We start from the raw sequence: 19,724 nt of genomic DNA, 5'->3' as shown, positions 1-19,724 counted from the left end.
CAAAGTCAAGCCAAGCCGGGAACTGACTCAAGAGTGTATAGCACTTTGTTCAGGAAACCAATCATCACAAGAACTTGTTGATGGAACCAGAAAGAAGCTGAGATGGATGCTGAAAAGCTAACACCAGGTTGGCTGGCAGCTTTCCATGGCTGATTTAGTGGTGAGCTGGACTGGAACTAGGGAAACAAGATGTCTCAAGAAAAATATACTAAGTACAGCAGGTCAAGGATTTCCAGTGCTACGGTCACTCATTCATTTAGACTGTGCTGCCTGTGAGGATTCTGCTAGCCACGAATCTGCTCTTCGGATTAGAAGCAGTGAACCTAGGGATCAAGACAGGCCCTCAGCAGCTCACGGGGATCAGTGGTATAAAATCAGCACAGCTTACATTTAAAAAACCCCTAAATGTGCTTTAAGACAATTAATCCAAGCTATGTTGGAACTGGGGGCCTCGCAGGGGCGGCACCAGAAACCCTGCCCCTACATGCCCCTAAGTGCGTGCGCACATAGTGCGCGCACACACACCCTGGACTGCATGATGACATCACTGCGTGATGACGTCATCACGCAGCAAGCCGGCCCCATTGGCCAGTAGGTGGCTGGGACGATGTGCGGAGGCTGCCTGCACTCCCAGTCGGGCATGGGGGGTGGCTGGGGAGGTTCTGCACACCACCCTGGACACGTGTCGTGCCTGGCCTGCAGCTGCTGCGCCCAGCCGGAGGCGTGTGTTGGTGGCGGCGGTGGCCGGCCGGCTGTGGGCCAGGCACGCCAGCTCCGTCGTGTGCGCTTCCACCCCTGGCACCCCCTCTGGTGCCCCCTCCAGCGCCTCAGCACCCGCAGCGCCCGCCTCACCATCTCAATGGTGGTGCCGGCCCTGGGGCCTCGATCAGGAAACTAGGACAAGAAGGAAGTATGGGGTGAAGGAAAGAGTAGCTAAGCAGTATTCAGAAGAAAAATAGCAAGGATGACCACACTACAATAAAACTGTGTCTTATCGGGCCAAGAAAACAGGAGACCAATTAGAATCCTGATCATATCTGGACAGCTGGAATTAAGCGAAGTCTGAAGGGCTCTCAATAAGCTCTCAGCAATAGAAAACAATCTATAGTGATAAGTCAACTACTTTTTTTAAAAGCCCTCTGGTGGTGGGGGACAGGAATTGCTGGTGAGGGAAGTTGAAAGGAAATGGCATCAACGTGGACAGAAAATGCACAGGTGGGCACCTTTCTATCTACAAAGCATTTGAATACGATCTTTCAAAAAAGACTGAAACAAAACACACAGGAAGGCAATGATTAAGGGATGATGTAATGTGAATGACCCCAAAGCCCCACTCTGGTTTAGATGCCAAAGCAGAGCAAAACCTCCACATGGAAGCAGCCCCAGTCCAACTAGCTTATAAAATGCTTTGCAACAGCAAGAGAACATCCATTGATAGATGCTATAATGCACAGACATCTTGGTCTTGTCTTTATTTTGGGCTTTCCACCCTGCCAAACAGCACAGAAACTCCTCTTCATTTAGGGTGAAAACTTCATTTTCCACTATATATCAAACTTCTCTGCTACTTGATAGGTCTTGAAAATCAGCCAACCTTTTCCTTTCTCTTTGAAGAAGCTGGCTTGGTCTTGGCAGGCGGCTTCATTGCTCTACTTGGACCAGTGGCTTCTTCCAAGGATTCATCATCAGAAATATCTAAAGATAAAAACATGTTTCAAAAACATATTCTGTCCACTAATCAAAGAACACTAATTTTATTATTATTAATGTCAGTGAAGGAATGCTACTTCATTAGATGCTGATGGATTACTTCATATTTTACATAGTTGACCATCCAGGGGTTCAACAATTCTATCTAAGGGATAACTTTCTACACATTGGAATATATTCGTATTGCTCTACCCATATGCTGAGTCAACTGCTTCCCCAGATACTTCTGTACACTCTAATGGAACGACTTGGTACAGTGTACAGCTTGCCAAGAAAATCTTGATAGCTAACTAACATTTCTTTATAAATCCTGACTTGGCATGTCCAGAAAGGGGGGGAGGGGAGTATCCAAAGCAGAGTTGTAAATAACCCCTTCTCCTGTATCTGCTTATATATTGCTTGTTATAGAATTCTAAAAGTAGATAAATGGCTTCCAGGATAGAACTTTGCAAACAATGCACCACCTGTTAGCTGCCTATCTTTGCTCCGTACTGTGTTTTAACATGAATATCTGCCTGTTCTTCCAGCATAGAATGACAATATGAAACACATCTAAATAAGAAATCCCTTTGCTAAACATTAAATGACTCCTCCAATTTTCCCAAGTTGAAGCGGGAAGAAACATCAGGACTAAACTCCAGTTCTGAAAACTATGACTAGACAGTGGCCATTCAAACTTTGAACTAATTCATTAATTTGCCATCTTTACTAAGTACCTCAACCCAGAATTCCACATATACTAGGGCTGCCAACCTCCAGATGGGGCCTGGAGTCCTCCCAGAATGACAAATTATCTTCAGACTACAGATATCAGTTCCCCTGGAAAAAAATGACTGCCTTGGAGGATGAATTCTATAGGCATTATATACCATCAAGTTCCTTCACCTCTTCAACTCTGGTTCCATACCCAAATGTCCAGGAATTTTACAACTTGGGGTTGGCAACCCTATCATAAACACGTATGTGTGTGCCAAAGTCTTCATTCAATTGAACAGAGGGCGATAATCCATGCATGCAGTCCTGTGAAATAAATGGAGAAGTCCTGCTGGCCTGGGGATGTCTATGCATGCAATGGAGTTCCCCAGCCTAAACTAGATCAGAGAACCTACGGTATTTTCTAAATAGCTGCCTAGGACCAAGCTTTATTCTTGAAATAGAAAAATGGAATATACATTTTAAGATAAAACTATCAAATGAATAAACTGTACTATAAGCATGGCAGAAAATGACTTCTAGACAATATAACTTTTAGATAGTGACAAGGAAGTAACATTCGTTTTTTTAAAAAAAAACATATTATAGTAAAAAAGACTGGAACATAGTTTAAGTTCCCAATAAAAATGTCTATTTTGTTTCCTTTAAGAATCAAAAACCTTCTTTTATGTTTTTTTATGTTTATGTAGATTTGTGCAATTAAACAGAATTTCATACTTCAAACAACCATTTCATTGTACAAATGGTTGTCATTTAGAGTAAAAGCCATTTGCTCTGTTCTGCCACCTCTGGTTGGTATAATCACACATAGCTCCTGCATTTACAGCTGATGCTTTGGTACAGTAGCCCAACTGCTATAGGGATTTGTACTACTACTTTTTTTTAAACCTGCTTTTAAAGCAACCAAACCTCAGATCTGCAAAGGGCAAGACTCCCTTCAAGCAGACGATCTTTATACTTTGCAAAGGTGTTGAAATTTAACTTTTCAGTCTACCCTACTATAAAATATCCTGCCTCAGATTACAAACTATTTCAAGCCATATACTTTCCCCACTGTTACCTTCCTTACAAAATTGCCAAGCATGTGAATAAAGGGCTGAGGGGAAAATGTGCAAAGTATAGTGTAAGAATCAGTTCATAGGGAAAAGTATGCATTTCCGCTAGTTGCAATACATTTCCAGTTCAAATAACATTCAGCTGGCTGTGCAAGACTGGTGATCAGGTTGTTTTTAAAAAGGGTATCTGAGCAGTGTAGGATGAGGGTCATGTTGCTCCATGCTACCCTAAGTGGGACTAAAAATGGAGAAATGGCGTCCTCCAAGTTATTATACTTTTACATGTAGGGTTGCCAACCTCCAGGCAAGGCTTGGAGTTCTTCAGGAATTATAATTCATCTCCTGCCTACAGAAATCAGTTATCCTGAAGAAAATGGCAGCTGTGGCATTACATCACTACTGAGCTCCCTCCCCTCCCCAAATTCTTCTCCAGTCACCCCCTCAAAAAAAAATCTCCAGAAATTTCTCAAGCCAGTTAGCAACCCTATTCACTTGTGTCAGCTTTTCATCTGTTATGCTGTTAATAGAATCAGAAACCTAGAGATACCTAATACATGCAAGTCTGAAAACAGTACTCCCCTGTGTGTATCCCTATTGTAAAATAATGCTCACACTCAGAAATGACACAGGTTGCATTAGGATATACATAATGCCCATAATGCTGCAAGAAAATGTCTGTTTGCAAAGAATGGCAAGCTGAGAGGTCAATTTTCCAACGAAGTTGCCTGTCTTCAGTGCATGGAGAGAGCAGCATGGAAAGTGGGTTGGGTTATATTTAGAATTTGGTCTAAATCAGTGCCCGGGTCTCCCCTCCCTCATCTCTCCTTTACAGTACTTCCTTGGGCCTGTGGATCTAACACTTCTGCATTGCAACTTAAGACAATGAAATAACTGAGGAAGGTACACCGCTTGCTGAAATAAGCAAACTGAGCACTCAGAAAATAAAACCTAAGTAGAATTTTACTTCTGTGAAAATACCTATTTATTTGTTGTCTTGGATTTGGAATTTGTGTGTGAATGAGGAAAAAGGAAGTTACTCTGAACGAAAGAAGGCAGTTTTCCTAAATATGGTAAGTATTTAAATTCTAGTACCATTTCTGATAAATGGCTTGGTAGCTTAAAGTTTAAACCTTATTGGGTTTACTTTTTGCATGAGGTTCCCCTATAGTTTGAAGGCAATCTCGGTTATTCACTCTGAGATACACTGCTGCATATTTTTAAACAATAAATAAGAACAGGAAAACTGTAAATAATGTACAGAACAATTGCATGTACAACCCCATCAAACAACTTTTAGCTGATTGGGCAGGAAAGTATTAGTGGAAAGGCTATAGACACTAAAATTCTGGAGAGCGAGGAAACAATGTTTGAGCATATAGACAATATTCTTTTGCTTTAAGCACAGGTGCTTTTTTAAGCACATGTGCTTTTAACTGACTATGACGCTGCTAAGCAGGCTTCATGGCAAGCAGCAATGAAGTTTAAGCGAGAGTTTCTACCAAATGTGCTCATATTGTGAAAACTTTCCAAATAATTAAATGTGCAGGAGAGCCACTGGAGAGCTTTGCCATTGGTGAAAGGGATGATGTTCTTCTGAAAGGCTACTTAGGCACAGAGGTAAACTATTATGAAATGTGTGTATGTCTGAGAAATATGCATCAGCTACCACCTCCTTCTCTATTCCTACTCCTTGCCTCCCTACCCCCCCATTCTTTGTTCCTTTCCCTCTTCTTCAACCTAGCGATACGTGTCTTCTAGGGCTACATCAGAGCTATAATGCATTTCCCAGGGCTCCCAATTAAACTGTAGTTTTATGAAGAGGGTCTCTGATAAAGAATTCCTGGCATTTGCACCTTATGTTTTTTTATGGAAAACATGAGAGTTAAACCCATTTCAAACTGATCTCCATTTGTAGACCTCAAGAATCCACTATTTTGGGACCCCTCCATTTGTCCTTACACTGTCACAGCTGTTGATTTGTTTTAATTAGTAAGGGCCATACTATTACATGTACATTAGGGAATATTTGTTATTTTTTCAACAGCAATAGTACTGTTTTAAGAACCATGAGCAATAGTTCTACAGAGTGTCTCAGGATAATCCATCCAGAGAATATTACTTATACTAGTACTCCTTAGAAATTAGTTAGCTTCTGTTTGCCAGCACCAATCATCTTGGTGGAATATGTTGTCAAGGAAATTGGATGGAATTCAGTGCTTCATGATCTGCACAAAGCAATTTAGAATATAGCAGCAAGGAGCTTTCCAAACATGAGGATGGGGAGTTCATTCTTTAAAAGGGTTTCTTGCAAGCTGTCTATTTAGCAGAATGTATTCTTTCATTCAAATGACAAAATTATAGTGGAACAAAGAAAGGGCAATATTTATTGCAATTTTATAAGAGAGGAGTCTCATTTTGCAGAAGTATGAATGCCAAGCAACAGTGTCTCCTAATGCTCTACCTTTTTTCTTTCTTTAAAAAATGCTGGTGTGACATCTCAGAATGTTTCCGATTTACTATGTTATTTCTGTTTACTAGGAGGGTATTTGTAATTGTTATCCACTTATTTATAACAGTAACTCATTTGTTTATCAATTTATACCAGATTTGCGTGCAAATAAGGTAATCCAGTGATTTTGATGACTATATGAATCTCTCCATTATTGTAACAAACAGAACAATCTATAGTGGAGTAGGTAGGAGAAAGATCTAAAGAAGCAGTGTTCTTTCCATGAATTAGCAGGATTTGAGTCCAGTAGCACCATAAAAACCAAAAAGATTTTCAGGGTATGAGCTTTCAAGAATCAAAGCTCCCTTCTTCAGATACAGAGAGGAGTGGAGATTCCTGAGCCTTTACATCCCAGCCAGAAGGTTCGTGGGGTAAAGCAAAGAAGAGAGTCAGGACATAAAGGTACAATGCAGCTTGATTAGAGCAGGAATTCCATGGATAGGAACCCTCAGGTGGGTTACAGAATCCCTCCTCCTAGGTAATGAGCTCCTATTGAGCTGCCATTCCTCCCCGCCCCGCCCCATTTGGAAGAAGTTCAAAGCTAGGATGCCGTGCCTTCTGTTTCTCTTTGCATGCATGCTGAGAAGCGCAGCTGGACAACAAAGTAGGGTTACTTGGTAGTGATGAGGATTCCTTCATAGCTCTGATCCTTGGCTTGTTCCTCACTAAAATATATACCTTCTGGTGCTAGACTTATGTTTTCTGTTCCCAGCTTTTGCTGTCCATAATCTTGTGCTTGACCCTGGTGAGATCATAACTCAGTTTTACCCACTTCCCACCACATGGCTTTAAATGTTTGTAGCTCAGTGAATTTCGAAAAGTTGAAGACCACTATACCAAAGCACCATTTGCTAACTTCTGGTGGATCACAAAGTGCAAATAATTCTAGACTAGATGGTATGATCTTTCAAGACACTTTTGATATTCCTGACAAGATTTCCTTCTTGGGACCACTTGTTCCTGATTGTGCATGTTTGTTTTTAAAATTTAATGTATATTGGTAGACCATAGTGTTTTGAGTTGTGAAACAGCACAAGACTAAAATCAGCACATCAACTCTATTTTGTACAGAATTCAAATACTATATTTTGATGTTAGTCTTTAAGGAGGGTTGATCGTCCTAAAATGTAATGGTGGGGTATCACAGGCATTTCCCAGTTTACTTGTTTTTGCATTATATAACCTCAAGAATAGTATAGTGGGGGAGGGAGGTCTGAAGTGGGACAGGGAATCAATGGAAATTACTTTTCCCTCTTTTAAGAAAACTTAAATGCCCTTAAGTCTGCAGAATATGATTGGATATAGATCACTGTACTGATATTGCACATTATGTGTGGACTGCAGTATTTTGTTGTTTCTTATTTACTTATTTATGTACTTCATTTATAGTCTGTCTTTCTACTCAACAGGGACCCAAATCAGCTTACTCCTATCCATTTTATTCTCACAACAATCCTGTGAAGTAGGCTAGGCTGAGAGCGTGTGATTGGCCCAAGTGTCACCCAGCAAGCTTCCCCCACTAACCACTACAGCACACTGGCTCTTCTTTCACAGTAATGAAGAACTCTACATGATACATTTATAAAGGTTTAACTTTGTTTCTCCCACAGGAGAAATACAAGTGCACGGGCCAGCAGATAAAACAGGTTCAGAGAAGACATCATGTGAAATGTGGTTTAATGAACTACAGCTGCTGTGATCATTCAAATGCGGGCCATTCCACTAACTATGGTTAGTTAAGAGTATGTCAAACCAGGATCTGAAACCATGGATTGAACATGACTCATTAACAGTCTTAATTATGGTTTCACATGATGTACAAATGCAAACATCTTGGCCTAATCCTGTTTTCCCCTCTGGTATAGCCCTCACTGCAGCCTAGGGGCAAATCCATATGCCCTCGGAGCGTCCCAACGTTGTGCTAAATGTTCGCTAAACACCTGGAAGTATAGAGTCTTTCTAGCGCGATTTCAGAAATCGTGCTAGAAAGATGCTATACTTCCAGGTGTTTAGCGAACATTCAGCACAACGCCAGGACGCTCCAAGGGCCAGTGGATTTGCCCAAAGTCTCTGCTGTCTCCACAATGAAACTAACATTTGTCAAGACAAAACAGGATTGAATTATCCTCTATGATCTTGGTTTCACAAACCACAGTTTAAATAAACCATGGATTTTTTGTTTTTGTTTTTAACTTGATCTGCCAAACTGCATTTTGCAGAGTAGCCTGTGAATGAGTACACCAGATCGTTCTTTGATGACATGTGTTGTCTTACTGTGCAAAATGCACTGGGGCACTTCATAACATAGAATAAGGGCTCTTGCATTTTTGTGAGCTTCCACTTTTTGTTGTTGTTGTTAGTTGGTTGATTGGTATGCTCTTGTTCCAATCAAGTTTGTAGTGCCTACACCAGACACATAAACAGAGTTGAGTGAGACATTATGTTGTGATGTGACAGCAAAACTGTCACAATACGCTTGGATTAATTTAACAAAATGACCAGTTCTTATAATGCAGATTCAAATAGTGGGCAACCGAATGGTGTGCCAGCCTTAACAAGTGCCAGTGGAAGGGCTGGTTTTATTTATTTAAAATATTCTTATGCTGCCTCTAAATTGAATATTCCCAGGGCAATGCACAGTAAAACAGCGACTAATTATAGTTAAAACAATCTAAAAGCCATTTTATAAACTGAGTAAAAATAATAAAATAGCAATCACATTTTTCTGTGGTTTCCCTTCAAACAGTACAATTTTTTTCATGTGAATTTCTATTACATAGAAGACCAACTCTGGAGTGTCTACCACATATTTGGGTTTAAGGAAGTCATCTGGATTTTATTTTTAGAGGAAGAAGAGGGCAGAAGAGGACCCAATAATTCACATCCATGACATGCTGACAAACTCAGCTCCTGCCACCTAATTTCAGACCTCTTGCCCCTTCTAATCCACCTGCTCCCAAATTCATTTCTAAAATAGCTTACACTAAGCTATAAAGGTATAAAACTGATACTCTAGCAAATCATGAGGAAGAAATTCAGCTTGCTGTTCCTTTGCTATTTTGATGCTTACTTTTAATTAAAGTTCTAAGAACTGTACAGCTAGTGCTTAATGAAATAGTAATATATTTGTTTCTGAGTAAATTAAAAAACTTGCCTCAGTACAAATAAAGCTATCATATTACTGTGTAAACCTCCTGCTGTAATACAGTCTAACAAAATGATATAAACCTCATAGTAAACAACAGAGTGACAAAACAGTACAAAATATGTGACTGAATACGTCTGAAGTGTAGATTATTAAGGGGACATAATACACGTTCTCTCCAGACTACCTTCAAGGACAGACGTTGTTGGTTAATGAGAATACGTCTGAGGAACTTTAGGGATTCTTCATGCACTGTGTGATTTGGCCCTAAGAAATCCCATGGTTATAGAATAAGAATATTACTATTTTGATGGTTGTGTAGTTGGTAGCACACATTTCAAATAAGGATTCTATGTCATGGCTCCATATTCCAAAACTACCCTGGAATAAACTTTGTCATCCTGGAGTAGTTTAATTACATGTATCACTCTGTCAAGTAGCAAGTAGTTTTTTACTATATGCTAGGTACAGAAGTGTGGTAGAATGTGTGGTGAAACAGTCATCTGCAGTGATTTGAAATGAAGAAATATAGGTTGAAGTGTTGCACCAATATAGATAAAAGCACATGACAATAATCAATACTGAGCAATATTAGGCCACGTACTTGTATTCTAGATGAACTTTCAAACTCTGCATGAGCCGTCTGCGCGTTTTTTTCTGTGTTAGGTAATTCTAACAGGTATGCTTTAATCGTTTGACAGTTAATTAAAATAGTGGACTCTATCGAGATTAATGTTCCTCTATCAGAGCTTCAACCAATAGTGATCTCTCAACTTTTTCTGACATTTCTCAGAGATGTATAGTTTTGTTTTGCAAGTTTGAGTATAACGTCATTTTTTACTAATTGGAAGGTGATACAATAGAAACTATGAATATTCAATGAAGCATCAGACCAATTATTGTTTGTTTGTGTTATCACGTGAAAAGCCCTTAGATATTTGCATATGATGACTTATAAACCTGCAAATTCAGATAGAATGTCAGAGCTCTGATGGAAGAAATCTCTTGAGAGAATTTAGGTGAGAATTTATCTTTACCTATGCATTTCATAGAAACTTTGATTATGTTAAACTTGGTATTTATTAGGAAATGTTAGCAAACTTATTTCTTATTGCCTTTCTGTGTTCTGATTTTATAGGATTTATATTAATAACCATTTATATTTTAATTACTTGCTTCATTAAAAAACTAGGGTGTATTTGCAATAAAGTGAAATAAACTCTAGACAGGTGTCTGTGTGTTTGATAAAGAGATGCAAAGCAATATTGAACCCATATATAGAATAAATGTACTGATAAACAGGTGGTTCAAAGAGCTGTTTGACAGGTCTGAAAACTAATTGCTGAAAGCTTTCCAAGAGAAAAGATACATCTTTCTTTTGGTTAAGTAGAAGCTTAGTTTCAGACACAGGCAAAAGCTCATTACAGAAGAAACAGGAAAGCATCTGTAATGATAGCACAAGAACTTATGGGTTGTTATACCAGGAACTGACTAGACTGGGTGACATCCCAGCCTTTGGTGTGGTGTTGATGTCAATTCTTTGAAAAGTTTATGATCATGAAGAAGCTGTATGATATGGGGGAAGGAGAGCAGTCTGGAAATACCAATCACAACAAATCAGGTATGGACAAAGGGCACAGGTAGGTAGGGAATAGGGACAGGCAAGGATTGGGATATCATAGGATAAAGGAATTGATGATTTACCAAGAAATTTATTATTTTTGCCCTTCCCTATTTTTCTCCTTCAGACTTTACTCATTGTTGGTTTTCATTATGGGTTATTTATATTGTCTTGCATAGAGAAAGAGAGAGCCCAGTTATTATATTGTTGCAGTTTCAGTCTCTAAATAATACCAACAGTGGACATACTCATAGGGCATGATAAAAGAAGTGTGGTATTTTGCATTGGCCATGCTCTTTATCTAACCCACTTGAACAGCTTTAGTGACCTTCACTGTACAATGCAGAAAATATTCCACTGTGTGACTAGAAAATACCCACTGTAGTAGAAAATGCCTATTAAACATGTATATTGACATGGTTAATTGCATATCAATGCTAATGTTTTGTGAAATAAGAGCTTTCTTCTCTTTGCATTCTCTAAACATTTTTAATGGGGTTGATGTACTTCTGTGCATCCTTAATTCTCAATATCAACAGCTATTACACAGATTCCTAAATGGTGGCTTCCATATAAGGAATAGCAAGATTGCCCTGTGTAGATTGCAATGCAAGATGACTTTCCACATGTATGCATGGAACCATTTGCATGGGTAGCACCATGACATGTTTGCATGTAAACATAAAATAATTTAAGTAATTCCTGGATAGGAGTTTGGTAACATACAGAATGGCCTTTAAAAGAAGAAAATGGCATGAGAACACAGCTGGAATTTAACCAATATATGACTTGCCAAACAAAAACAGATACAACAAGCTATGTGTATGGGTATGCATTACTAGAAATTAATATATTCATCCGTAATGCAAATAGCTGCTGTCAACACTTCCCAATGTGACAGATTGTAGTGTACACACACTGAGCTATTTTTATGCTAAAATAGAGCTCTTTTAATCTCCAGCTCTGCTGATAAATGACAAGGAGTCAATCTGCAATAAAGGGCACTAAAAACTCAGGAGTATGATGGTAACAGTATGGCTGTTTCCACACGTCCCAAAAGGAACGCCCCACTGACTGAATGCTGGTGGCTTTTTTTGCAGGATTTCTGACATCTCTGTTTGCAAAACAGATGGAGGCAGTTTTCGTAGCACCACAAAAACGGAAGCAAATCTGCCTGCATCCATTTTGGAAACAGCGACGTCAGAAATCCCACGAAAAAGCCACCAGCATTTGGTGAGTGAAGCACTCTTTTTAGAATGTGTAGAAACAGCTTATATCATTTCTTGAGCAGTGACAGATACTCAACAAAAAGGCTCTTAGACACTCAGGCCTTCTAGGGAGATACAGCGAAAGGAGAGCAGCATATTTCATTTCCAAAGTGGTCCCCAAGCTGAATTGGAACTCTGAAATCTGAATGAGAAGTCTGGACTCTGGAATGTCCTTCTTTAATCTCTCCATGTGCTGAATAAAATCTTGGGCTTAAATAGAGGAGGGTGAAAGCCTGGAAAAGCAACAGCCGCAATGCCAGAACTTTGCTGAAGTGCCCTTTCTAAGAACAGTGTGTGTATTTCTGGGGTCCTGCAGCTGCCAACGAAGTACAGTTTAGCCAGTCGTAAGCTATCTTGGTACATTACATTCAGAGCTTCCTTGGAAAGTGATTCTTAAGTAAATTACCTTTTATCATTATTGTGTCTCTAAAACCAGAAATTTGCCTCTTATGACTGCCAGCTCCAGCTTGGGAAATTCCTGGAGATTTGGGGCTGCTTGAGGAGGATGGAGTTTAGGGAAGAGAAGGGGCTCCATGGGGATGTGATGCTTTACAGCCCACCCTGCAAAGCTGCCATTTGCTCCAGCAGAACTGTAGTCTGGAGATCAGCTGTAGTTTTAGAAAGATACCGGGCTCCAGTTTGGAGTTGGTAACACTACTTGATGATCTGTTTGCACCATTCCCTCTTCTTCTCTGGTCAATATTTAGGACAAGGGAAGGATTTGTTCAATGGTGGAGCTAGAAAGGGAGCAGAAACCAAATATTATCTTGCCCTAAATAATATTGTTGCAGTTATGGTACATGGAAAAGAAACTGGACTTGAAATATGTGCGCTGATAAATTCTGGTTGCACAATTATGAGTAACTCCTCAGGAAGCGTCATTTGACTTAGTGAAATATATTCTTATGAGCCCATGCTGAAGTAATTGTTTCAGAATACTTTATGTAAGTATCTTGTGAAGCATTTTTAAACTCTTGCAAATCTCAAATGTAACCCAATTTTCTTTTGTTGTTTAATCACCCCTATTAAGTAGGCTCTCAATACTCATTTCTGCTATAAATCTACATGGTGACGTAGCTGCAAAACACTCTATATAAAATCAGTTGCCAAATTCCCGCCCCCCCCCCTTTAAAAATACACATTTTATCAAAGGCACATTTAATTTCCCATTTTAAATAAGGGCTCTTTCCAAACCTCAGAGCATTTAAAGAATTACTTAGGGAGCTATTACTCTAACGATTTATGATGTCATCATCAGGCATGCTCATTTGAGGGACTCCACTTTTATACTAAGGCTATGTCTGCCCTTGTGCTGAAATGAAAGTAAATTGGCAAAAACTGACAATTCAAAAGGAGCAGAGTGGCCCGTACTCAGTCTGTTTTTGGCTTGGTAATATCTATACTGTGTGACAGCACTGGAAACATGATACCACCTTAGCTTGGTATGGTGTTAACAGCACACAGTTAAATGGCAGCATGTTGTGCTTCTTTAAGCAGGTACAAATTTCCCTTTTATAAACACTGGACTTCCATATCCTTGGGTGAAAAATCTATATGCCAAATGTTCATGGTGGCTTACAAAAATCATTAAAAAGCTAAACACAACCCACATTCATAAACAGTTTAAAACAAATCAGTAAAACCAAGCAGCAAAATTAAACATCTGAAATCCAGATCAAAGAACCAGCACTATCTATGAAGTGGCTGGCATCTTTCTGGGAAAGAGCTGACAAAAAAAGAAACGTTTTTACTTGTTGTCTAAAGGACAATTTGAAAGACAATGGGAAAGGCCCTACATCCAGGTGCCATCCATCTTCTTCCCAAAGGTAGAGGATACCCTAAAGCCAAACCTCTGCTGAAAAGGCAAGACACAGCAAGAGTGCCATAGGCCCTCCCAGAGTTACACTGGATTTCCTTCACCTGGAGGAAATAGCAGTTTCAAATAGTGGACTCTATGGCATCACATCTCCACGAAGCTTCCTCCCTTCCCCAAACATTACCGTCCCCAGGCATCACCCCCAAATCTCCAGTAATTTACCAAGCAGGAACTGGCAATCCTAGAACGCCCTCCTTCCCCTTTTAGTTAATGCAAGAGGGCTACTTCCCAATAGCAACAACTGAAAAGCATCTCTGTTAAAATTTTAACTCCCTGTTTTAACCCACTCTCTGTTCATCTCCTTATTATATCTCTGCCCCTTAGCAAATTCTCTTTTGCATTCCCATAGTATAGAATCTCCATGCTCTGTCACCAGGCTAGCTATATTTTGTTGAAAACAAAGTTTGTACTCTAATGTATAGTGCTCAAGAAGTGCTCAAACTGTTTTCAAGTGTTTTCCCACTGCCAACATGGAGAATGTGTCACATGTCATTGTTCCTACCACACAGCTTCTGAGCAACTTCTGACAAGGCAGCAAGGTAAAGTACAATGCACAGCTAACAGACCACCCTCAATGTCTGTCTTTTGGGGTGGAAGCAGAAGGGCTATTGCTATTACTACAATGTACGCTGGCAATATAAGGCTGAAGTAATTGTTCTTGCTTCTGGTACTAGGGTTGCCAGGTGACTGGTTTTCTCCTGGACAGCCTGTTTTTTATTGGACTTCCCAGGGAAATGTGGTTAAAATACTGGACATATAAATGTCCAGTATTTTTGTGCGTGGGGGAGGAGCGGCTAGCTGCTGGCCTGCAGGAGCCGGTGGCAGCACCAAGGCCTCTCTCTGCTGCCTCCCCCTTCTCCCCCTCCCCCTTGTTTCAAGCATCCCTGGGGAAGTGGCTGGTGAGCTCACCCAGCCTCCTGTGCCACCTCCACTTCCTCCCCACTGCTTCCAGTTTGCCTGCCGGGCTGCCTGAGTGTTGGAGAAGTGGCCAGCCGGCCTGCTTGGCCTCCTACGCATTGGATAAAGGTCCAGGGAAGCCCACTCACTCACTCGACTCCCTGCGCATTGGAGAAGTGGCTGGTGAAATGGCCTCCTGACAGGCCAACTCACCCAGCCACCCCACCCACTTGCCCGGCTGTCTGAGCACCAAGGAAATTGCCAGCCGGCCTGCTCGCCTGGCTACCTGCATGCCATTGAAGCGTCCAGCCTGTCACCTGGGCACCAGTGCCAACATCGCTTAGTGATGTCATCACACTGGAGTTGGGAGCGCACGTGTGCTTTGCGCTGTACACAGAAGTAAAGTTGGGCAGGTACCAGAGGCCCCATACATTTTGGGGGAAGAGGCCATCTGTCAACCCTATCTGGTACTAATAAGCTGAATTCCACGTGGTTACTATTCAATGAAACATAAGCCAAAGAAATGATTCTAGTTCTTTTAACATGTCTGCAAACAAGCTCAAACACAATTCAGTGATAAGTGATTTTATTGGAAGATGGAAATAGTGGTAGAAAAATGCTCTTTGGGAACAAATACTTCTTGTCAAGGAATGCTCTAATTTCTGTTTCCAGTGTGACAGTGTTTAAAGATGTGATATTTCAACCATGAGATTTCCACCAAATAGTTGTCTAGAAATACTTGTCAGTGGAACCCGGGCTTAGGGAAAGGGCAGCATGCAAAGCCAAAATAGCCAGGCATTGAATTACTGCAGCATGAACAAGGCAGTACCCAGACTCCCTATGTAGAGAGGTCCATTCTGCAGAGAATTGCAAGCTCTGAGCATTCAACATTTTTTCACATTGCACTTCCCGCTGAGTGCTTAGTTCAGGTTTCAGCATAGCTGAAGTGATGTATTTAACACCTGCTATTTATGTTCAAGGTTAACACAAGGCTTAAACAGCAGAACAATGTTGACAGAACTCATTGATCTAACTGCCCCAAGACAGCTAACAAGAGTGGGAAATCTCCCACCTGGAAAGGCTAAAAGCTTCGGTTAAGAAAAGTACATGAAAGATCACACCAACACATCAACTTCTTTATTCTCTGTTTTTCCCCACCATCTCTCTTTTGTAACATCATACACAAATTAATAGAGTTAGTACAGAAGGCTTGATATAAAGTAGACTAAGAGTTGGGCAGGGGAGAGAGAAAGAGAATATTCCATAATAGTAACCAGTGTCCTAGCTGTTGTAGATAAGGAAGCTGCCAACTTGGAGTACTTATAGTGTAATGAGCTTTGCTAAAGGGACAACAGCAAGTCCCAGGGGAAGAGGCAACTTTCCCTTTGATGCCTCCCACTCACCAGGGTTGGATTCCACAGAGGATTTCCATGGAACAAGGGAGCAATTTGGGCTCATTCTCTTCTTCCACAGCAGATCTCCAACTCCTTCATGTTGTTCCTGGGAGTCTCCCATTACCCAAGAGCAGCGTGAGTATTTTGGGCCGCAGTGGGGCTGGGCTCGCATTCTGTATGTGAAAATTCCTTTTGCCTTCAGAAATCCTCTGTGGGATTCAACTCCAAGTCTGGAAGCACAGAGACCCTCTACTACCTTTTCTAGCGTGTGGACTAAAAGGAGAAAGCAGTGTGTCAGCTGGCAGTTGTGTGATTTAATTGGGCAATTCTCTTTTTCTTACAAGCTTTGCGTTTCCATAGGGTTTAGAGACTAAAAAATGCTGTGGGTCCAAATTATGAAGTCACAAAGTTGGACCCAATGTTCCTCTAGTCCAATCCTTTGCCATAATGGAGAACTATCAATGGTCCTACACTCCATTCTATATCAGTGATCTTCATTCCAGCCTGTTTACCACATCTGTGTCAAGTCTAGGATCGTGGGCAGCTGATCAAGAGAGCCAGAGACAGGAAACACAAGCTGAGCATCAGGAGACTTGCTGTAGTGAGAAACAAACCATAGACATGAACCACAGAGAAATCTTCTCTGCCACCAACCTTGCTTCACTATCCCACTCCTGGTCTCAGAGAGGCAGGAGGCATGGGACTGTGCTCTCTAAGCATGTGCATCTGCATCAAGGATTTCCAAAAGGCAGGGGAAGGTGGCAGCTTTACAGGCCTCACAAACTCAGAACATATGGCTCCACAACCCATCCAAGGTCCTATGAATTCTCCTATACTATCCAAACAGAACAGAGCCCAAAGCAGCCAGTGAGCACATGAACCTGCGATACTGAGCCTGGCTGTTGGTCTATCTAGCCAAGATTTGTCTACTCAGGCAGTGGCTCTCCAGGGTCTTGAATAATTCTTCCTTCAGATGAATTAAACCTGAGCTGCTGCAGCATAGTGGTTAAGTTGTTGGACTGTGAGACAGCACTCTACTGGTTCAAATCCCCCTTCTGCCAGGAGCTCAGCAGGTGGCCTTAGGCAAGCCACTCCTCTCAACCTCAGCTCCTTAGCTGTATTGTGGGGAGAAAAACAACACTGACTTTGTTCACCACTCTGAGTGGGGCATTAATCTGTCTAGAAGGGTGGCATATAAACACACTGTTATTATTATTTATTTAACTTGAGATACCAGAGACTGAACCAGGAACTTTATAACATAAAGCATCCAGGGACTGAATCTGGGATATTCTTCATGCATAGCATGTGCTGAGTTGTAGTCCTCCCCACTTTCTACAGCCCTCACACCACAGAAAAGTATCCAGGAGACAAACTATGCTATAGAAGAAGGCAAAACAAAACAAATACATCAAAATCCAATCTGCACTGTCTACTAATGGACCACTGCTAAGGCATAAGCAAAGAAGCCACACACAAACACACACACATTCAATCAATGCTGTTTTCAACCCAGGTAGTTTCTTAAAAGGTAAAGGTGCAAGCACTGAGTCATTACTGACCCATGGGGGGACATCACATCACGACGTTTTCTTGGCAGACTTTTTATGGGGTGGCTTGCCATTGCCTTCCCCAGTCATCTACACTTTACCCCCAGGAAACTGGGTACTCATTTTACCAACCTCAGAAGGATAGAAGGCTGTGTCAGCCTTGAGCTAGCTACCTGAACCTAGCTTCCGCTGGGATGGAACTCAGGTTATGAGCAGAACTTGGACTGCAGTACTGCAGCTTACCACTCTGTGCCACAGGCTCTTCACCTTATCTCAATTTCTTAGTTCCATATATTACACCAACACATCCACACTGATCCAGAGAGAAGGAGCAATATAGAAGGTTAGGAAGGGAAGCTTACATTATGGGGATGCAACATTTACCCAATGAACAAGCCAAGGTACATGGCAGGACAGCAGCAAGAGATTTACAATAGGGTATCCTCAACTCTCTCCTGCATGTCAATACGTACTAGTTTTAAAACATTTTCAACAAAAATAGAGCTGCAGAAGCTGTCCAAATTCCCCTTCTTGTGCAACATCCATCATACAAAGCAAGCAAAAGAGACCTGCGTGAACAGCCAAGAAGTTTAGGGACAGTTCATGATGATACTTAAATTAACCTGTCTCTACTACCAATCTGAGAATATTTTTTACAATGTTGGTTTACAAAAAGCCCTTTCATTAGTTTGTTTAGCAGCACAAGAAGGCTCACCAGAATCTTTCTAATCACCTGCCATCTATTATAATACAAAGGTACAGCACTGAACAAGGTGAAAACACTCTTCCAACCACAGAGAATAGCACAAAATATCATTAACTTTATAAGAAAGTGCGTCATGTATATAATTGTACCATAATGATGATTCCAGACCTTTCTGCAGAAGTCATTAGCTCATTAAGGGAGCTTTTGGCCCATACAGATTAGAATGGTTTTCTATGGGCCTGGCACTACAAGCTTCTTTACTGGGGGATTAGTGTCTCCTTTTCCTATAAACAAAACCCACAGACACTGTGCAGTAATGTTACTTTAAAACGTGTGAAATGCAGTGGTGTTTGCCAACTGAACTTTGTGAAGGAAGTGTGTATGAATTGCCTCGATGTGCACAAGTATTTAAACCATTTAAATAAATGATCATCATCAGCCTAAAAGTACACCCTGTAATATAGGCAAGATCACCACAAATACTAGCTACGTCTTCCCTTTGGGCCTTCCTACTAGGTTTAAGACTTTCTCCATTCTTAAAATAACAGATGTGAACTTGCACCCTCCAAAGAACCGAGCATCAAGAGAAGAAAAATGTACATGAGGATGAATGTCCCTTCTTAAGAATTCAGAAGACTAATTTTGCCTGTTTTACCATCCAATGAGACAGCAGTTTCCTCTTAACACATGTTTTGGATGCTAACCTTAGCAGTACTGAATTTGGTTACTTCACTAAAGATGAAGGCTGTTTTCAAACTTCTTTAAAAGAGCGCGATATTCACAGAAAGCTGCCAGCTTCCTCACACAATTTTTGATGCTCATGATGGCGCTTTCGTGGCTGCCTGCCTCTGATTTGTAAATGGGTGGCATCAAAAATTGCGAGAGAAAGCCGGAAGCCTTCTGTGAGTATTGGGATATTTTAAAGACATGAAAACGGCCACTGTCACAGTGTAAGCCAGGTCTGTACAATTTGTAACTCCACAACCTAATGTAGCCCACCATCTTCTTATGGTGGTCTACTAGGGATTCGATAAATCCCCTATTTTTGTCACTTGCCTTGGAATACAAAAATAGGAAAGTTTTCAAGTTCTTGTCAGGCAACAACATACAGCTGGTAAGCTGTGTTTGATCTCATGGGTTACCTTGTGCTCATTTGGTTTAAGCTGTAACTCATTACCTCCCAGTTCGGTTCCTTTTTAAGATGAGATAACTTCTGAGATAAGGTGATTTTGATGATGTGAAAACACTGGTTTTATGTATCTATATTATAAATCATAAC

At 40.9% G+C, this 19,724-nt stretch overlaps 2 protein-coding genes across 5 annotated transcripts in view; one reads left to right on the top strand and one right to left on the bottom strand.

Annotated features, from left to right (window-relative positions):
* Nucleotides 1–19,724, bottom strand: part of CMSS1 (cms1 ribosomal small subunit homolog) — a 270,320-nt gene that overhangs the window by 23,230 nt on the left and 227,366 nt on the right. For both annotated transcript variants that reach the window (XM_054973300.1, XM_054973301.1), the window contains one exon: nucleotides 1,595–1,695. In XM_054973300.1, coding sequence (XP_054829275.1) covers nucleotides 1,595–1,695 — 101 coding nt within the window. The remainder of the gene's footprint in view (nucleotides 1–1,594; nucleotides 1,696–19,724) is intronic.
* Nucleotides 4,340–19,724, top strand: part of FILIP1L (filamin A interacting protein 1 like) — a 239,951-nt gene continuing 224,566 nt past the window's right edge. For all 3 annotated transcript variants that reach the window (XR_008596648.1, XM_054973297.1, XM_054973295.1), the window contains exon 1: nucleotides 4,340–4,549. The gene's annotated coding sequence lies outside the window, so the exon portion shown is untranslated. The remainder of the gene's footprint in view (nucleotides 4,550–19,724) is intronic.

The sequence above is a fragment of the Eublepharis macularius genome, chromosome 3 (assembly GCF_028583425.1).
Source record: "Eublepharis macularius isolate TG4126 chromosome 3, MPM_Emac_v1.0, whole genome shotgun sequence".
NCBI lineage: Eukaryota > Metazoa > Chordata > Lepidosauria > Squamata > Eublepharidae > Eublepharis > Eublepharis macularius.
This window is presented reverse-complemented; position numbering and strand designations above follow the sequence as displayed.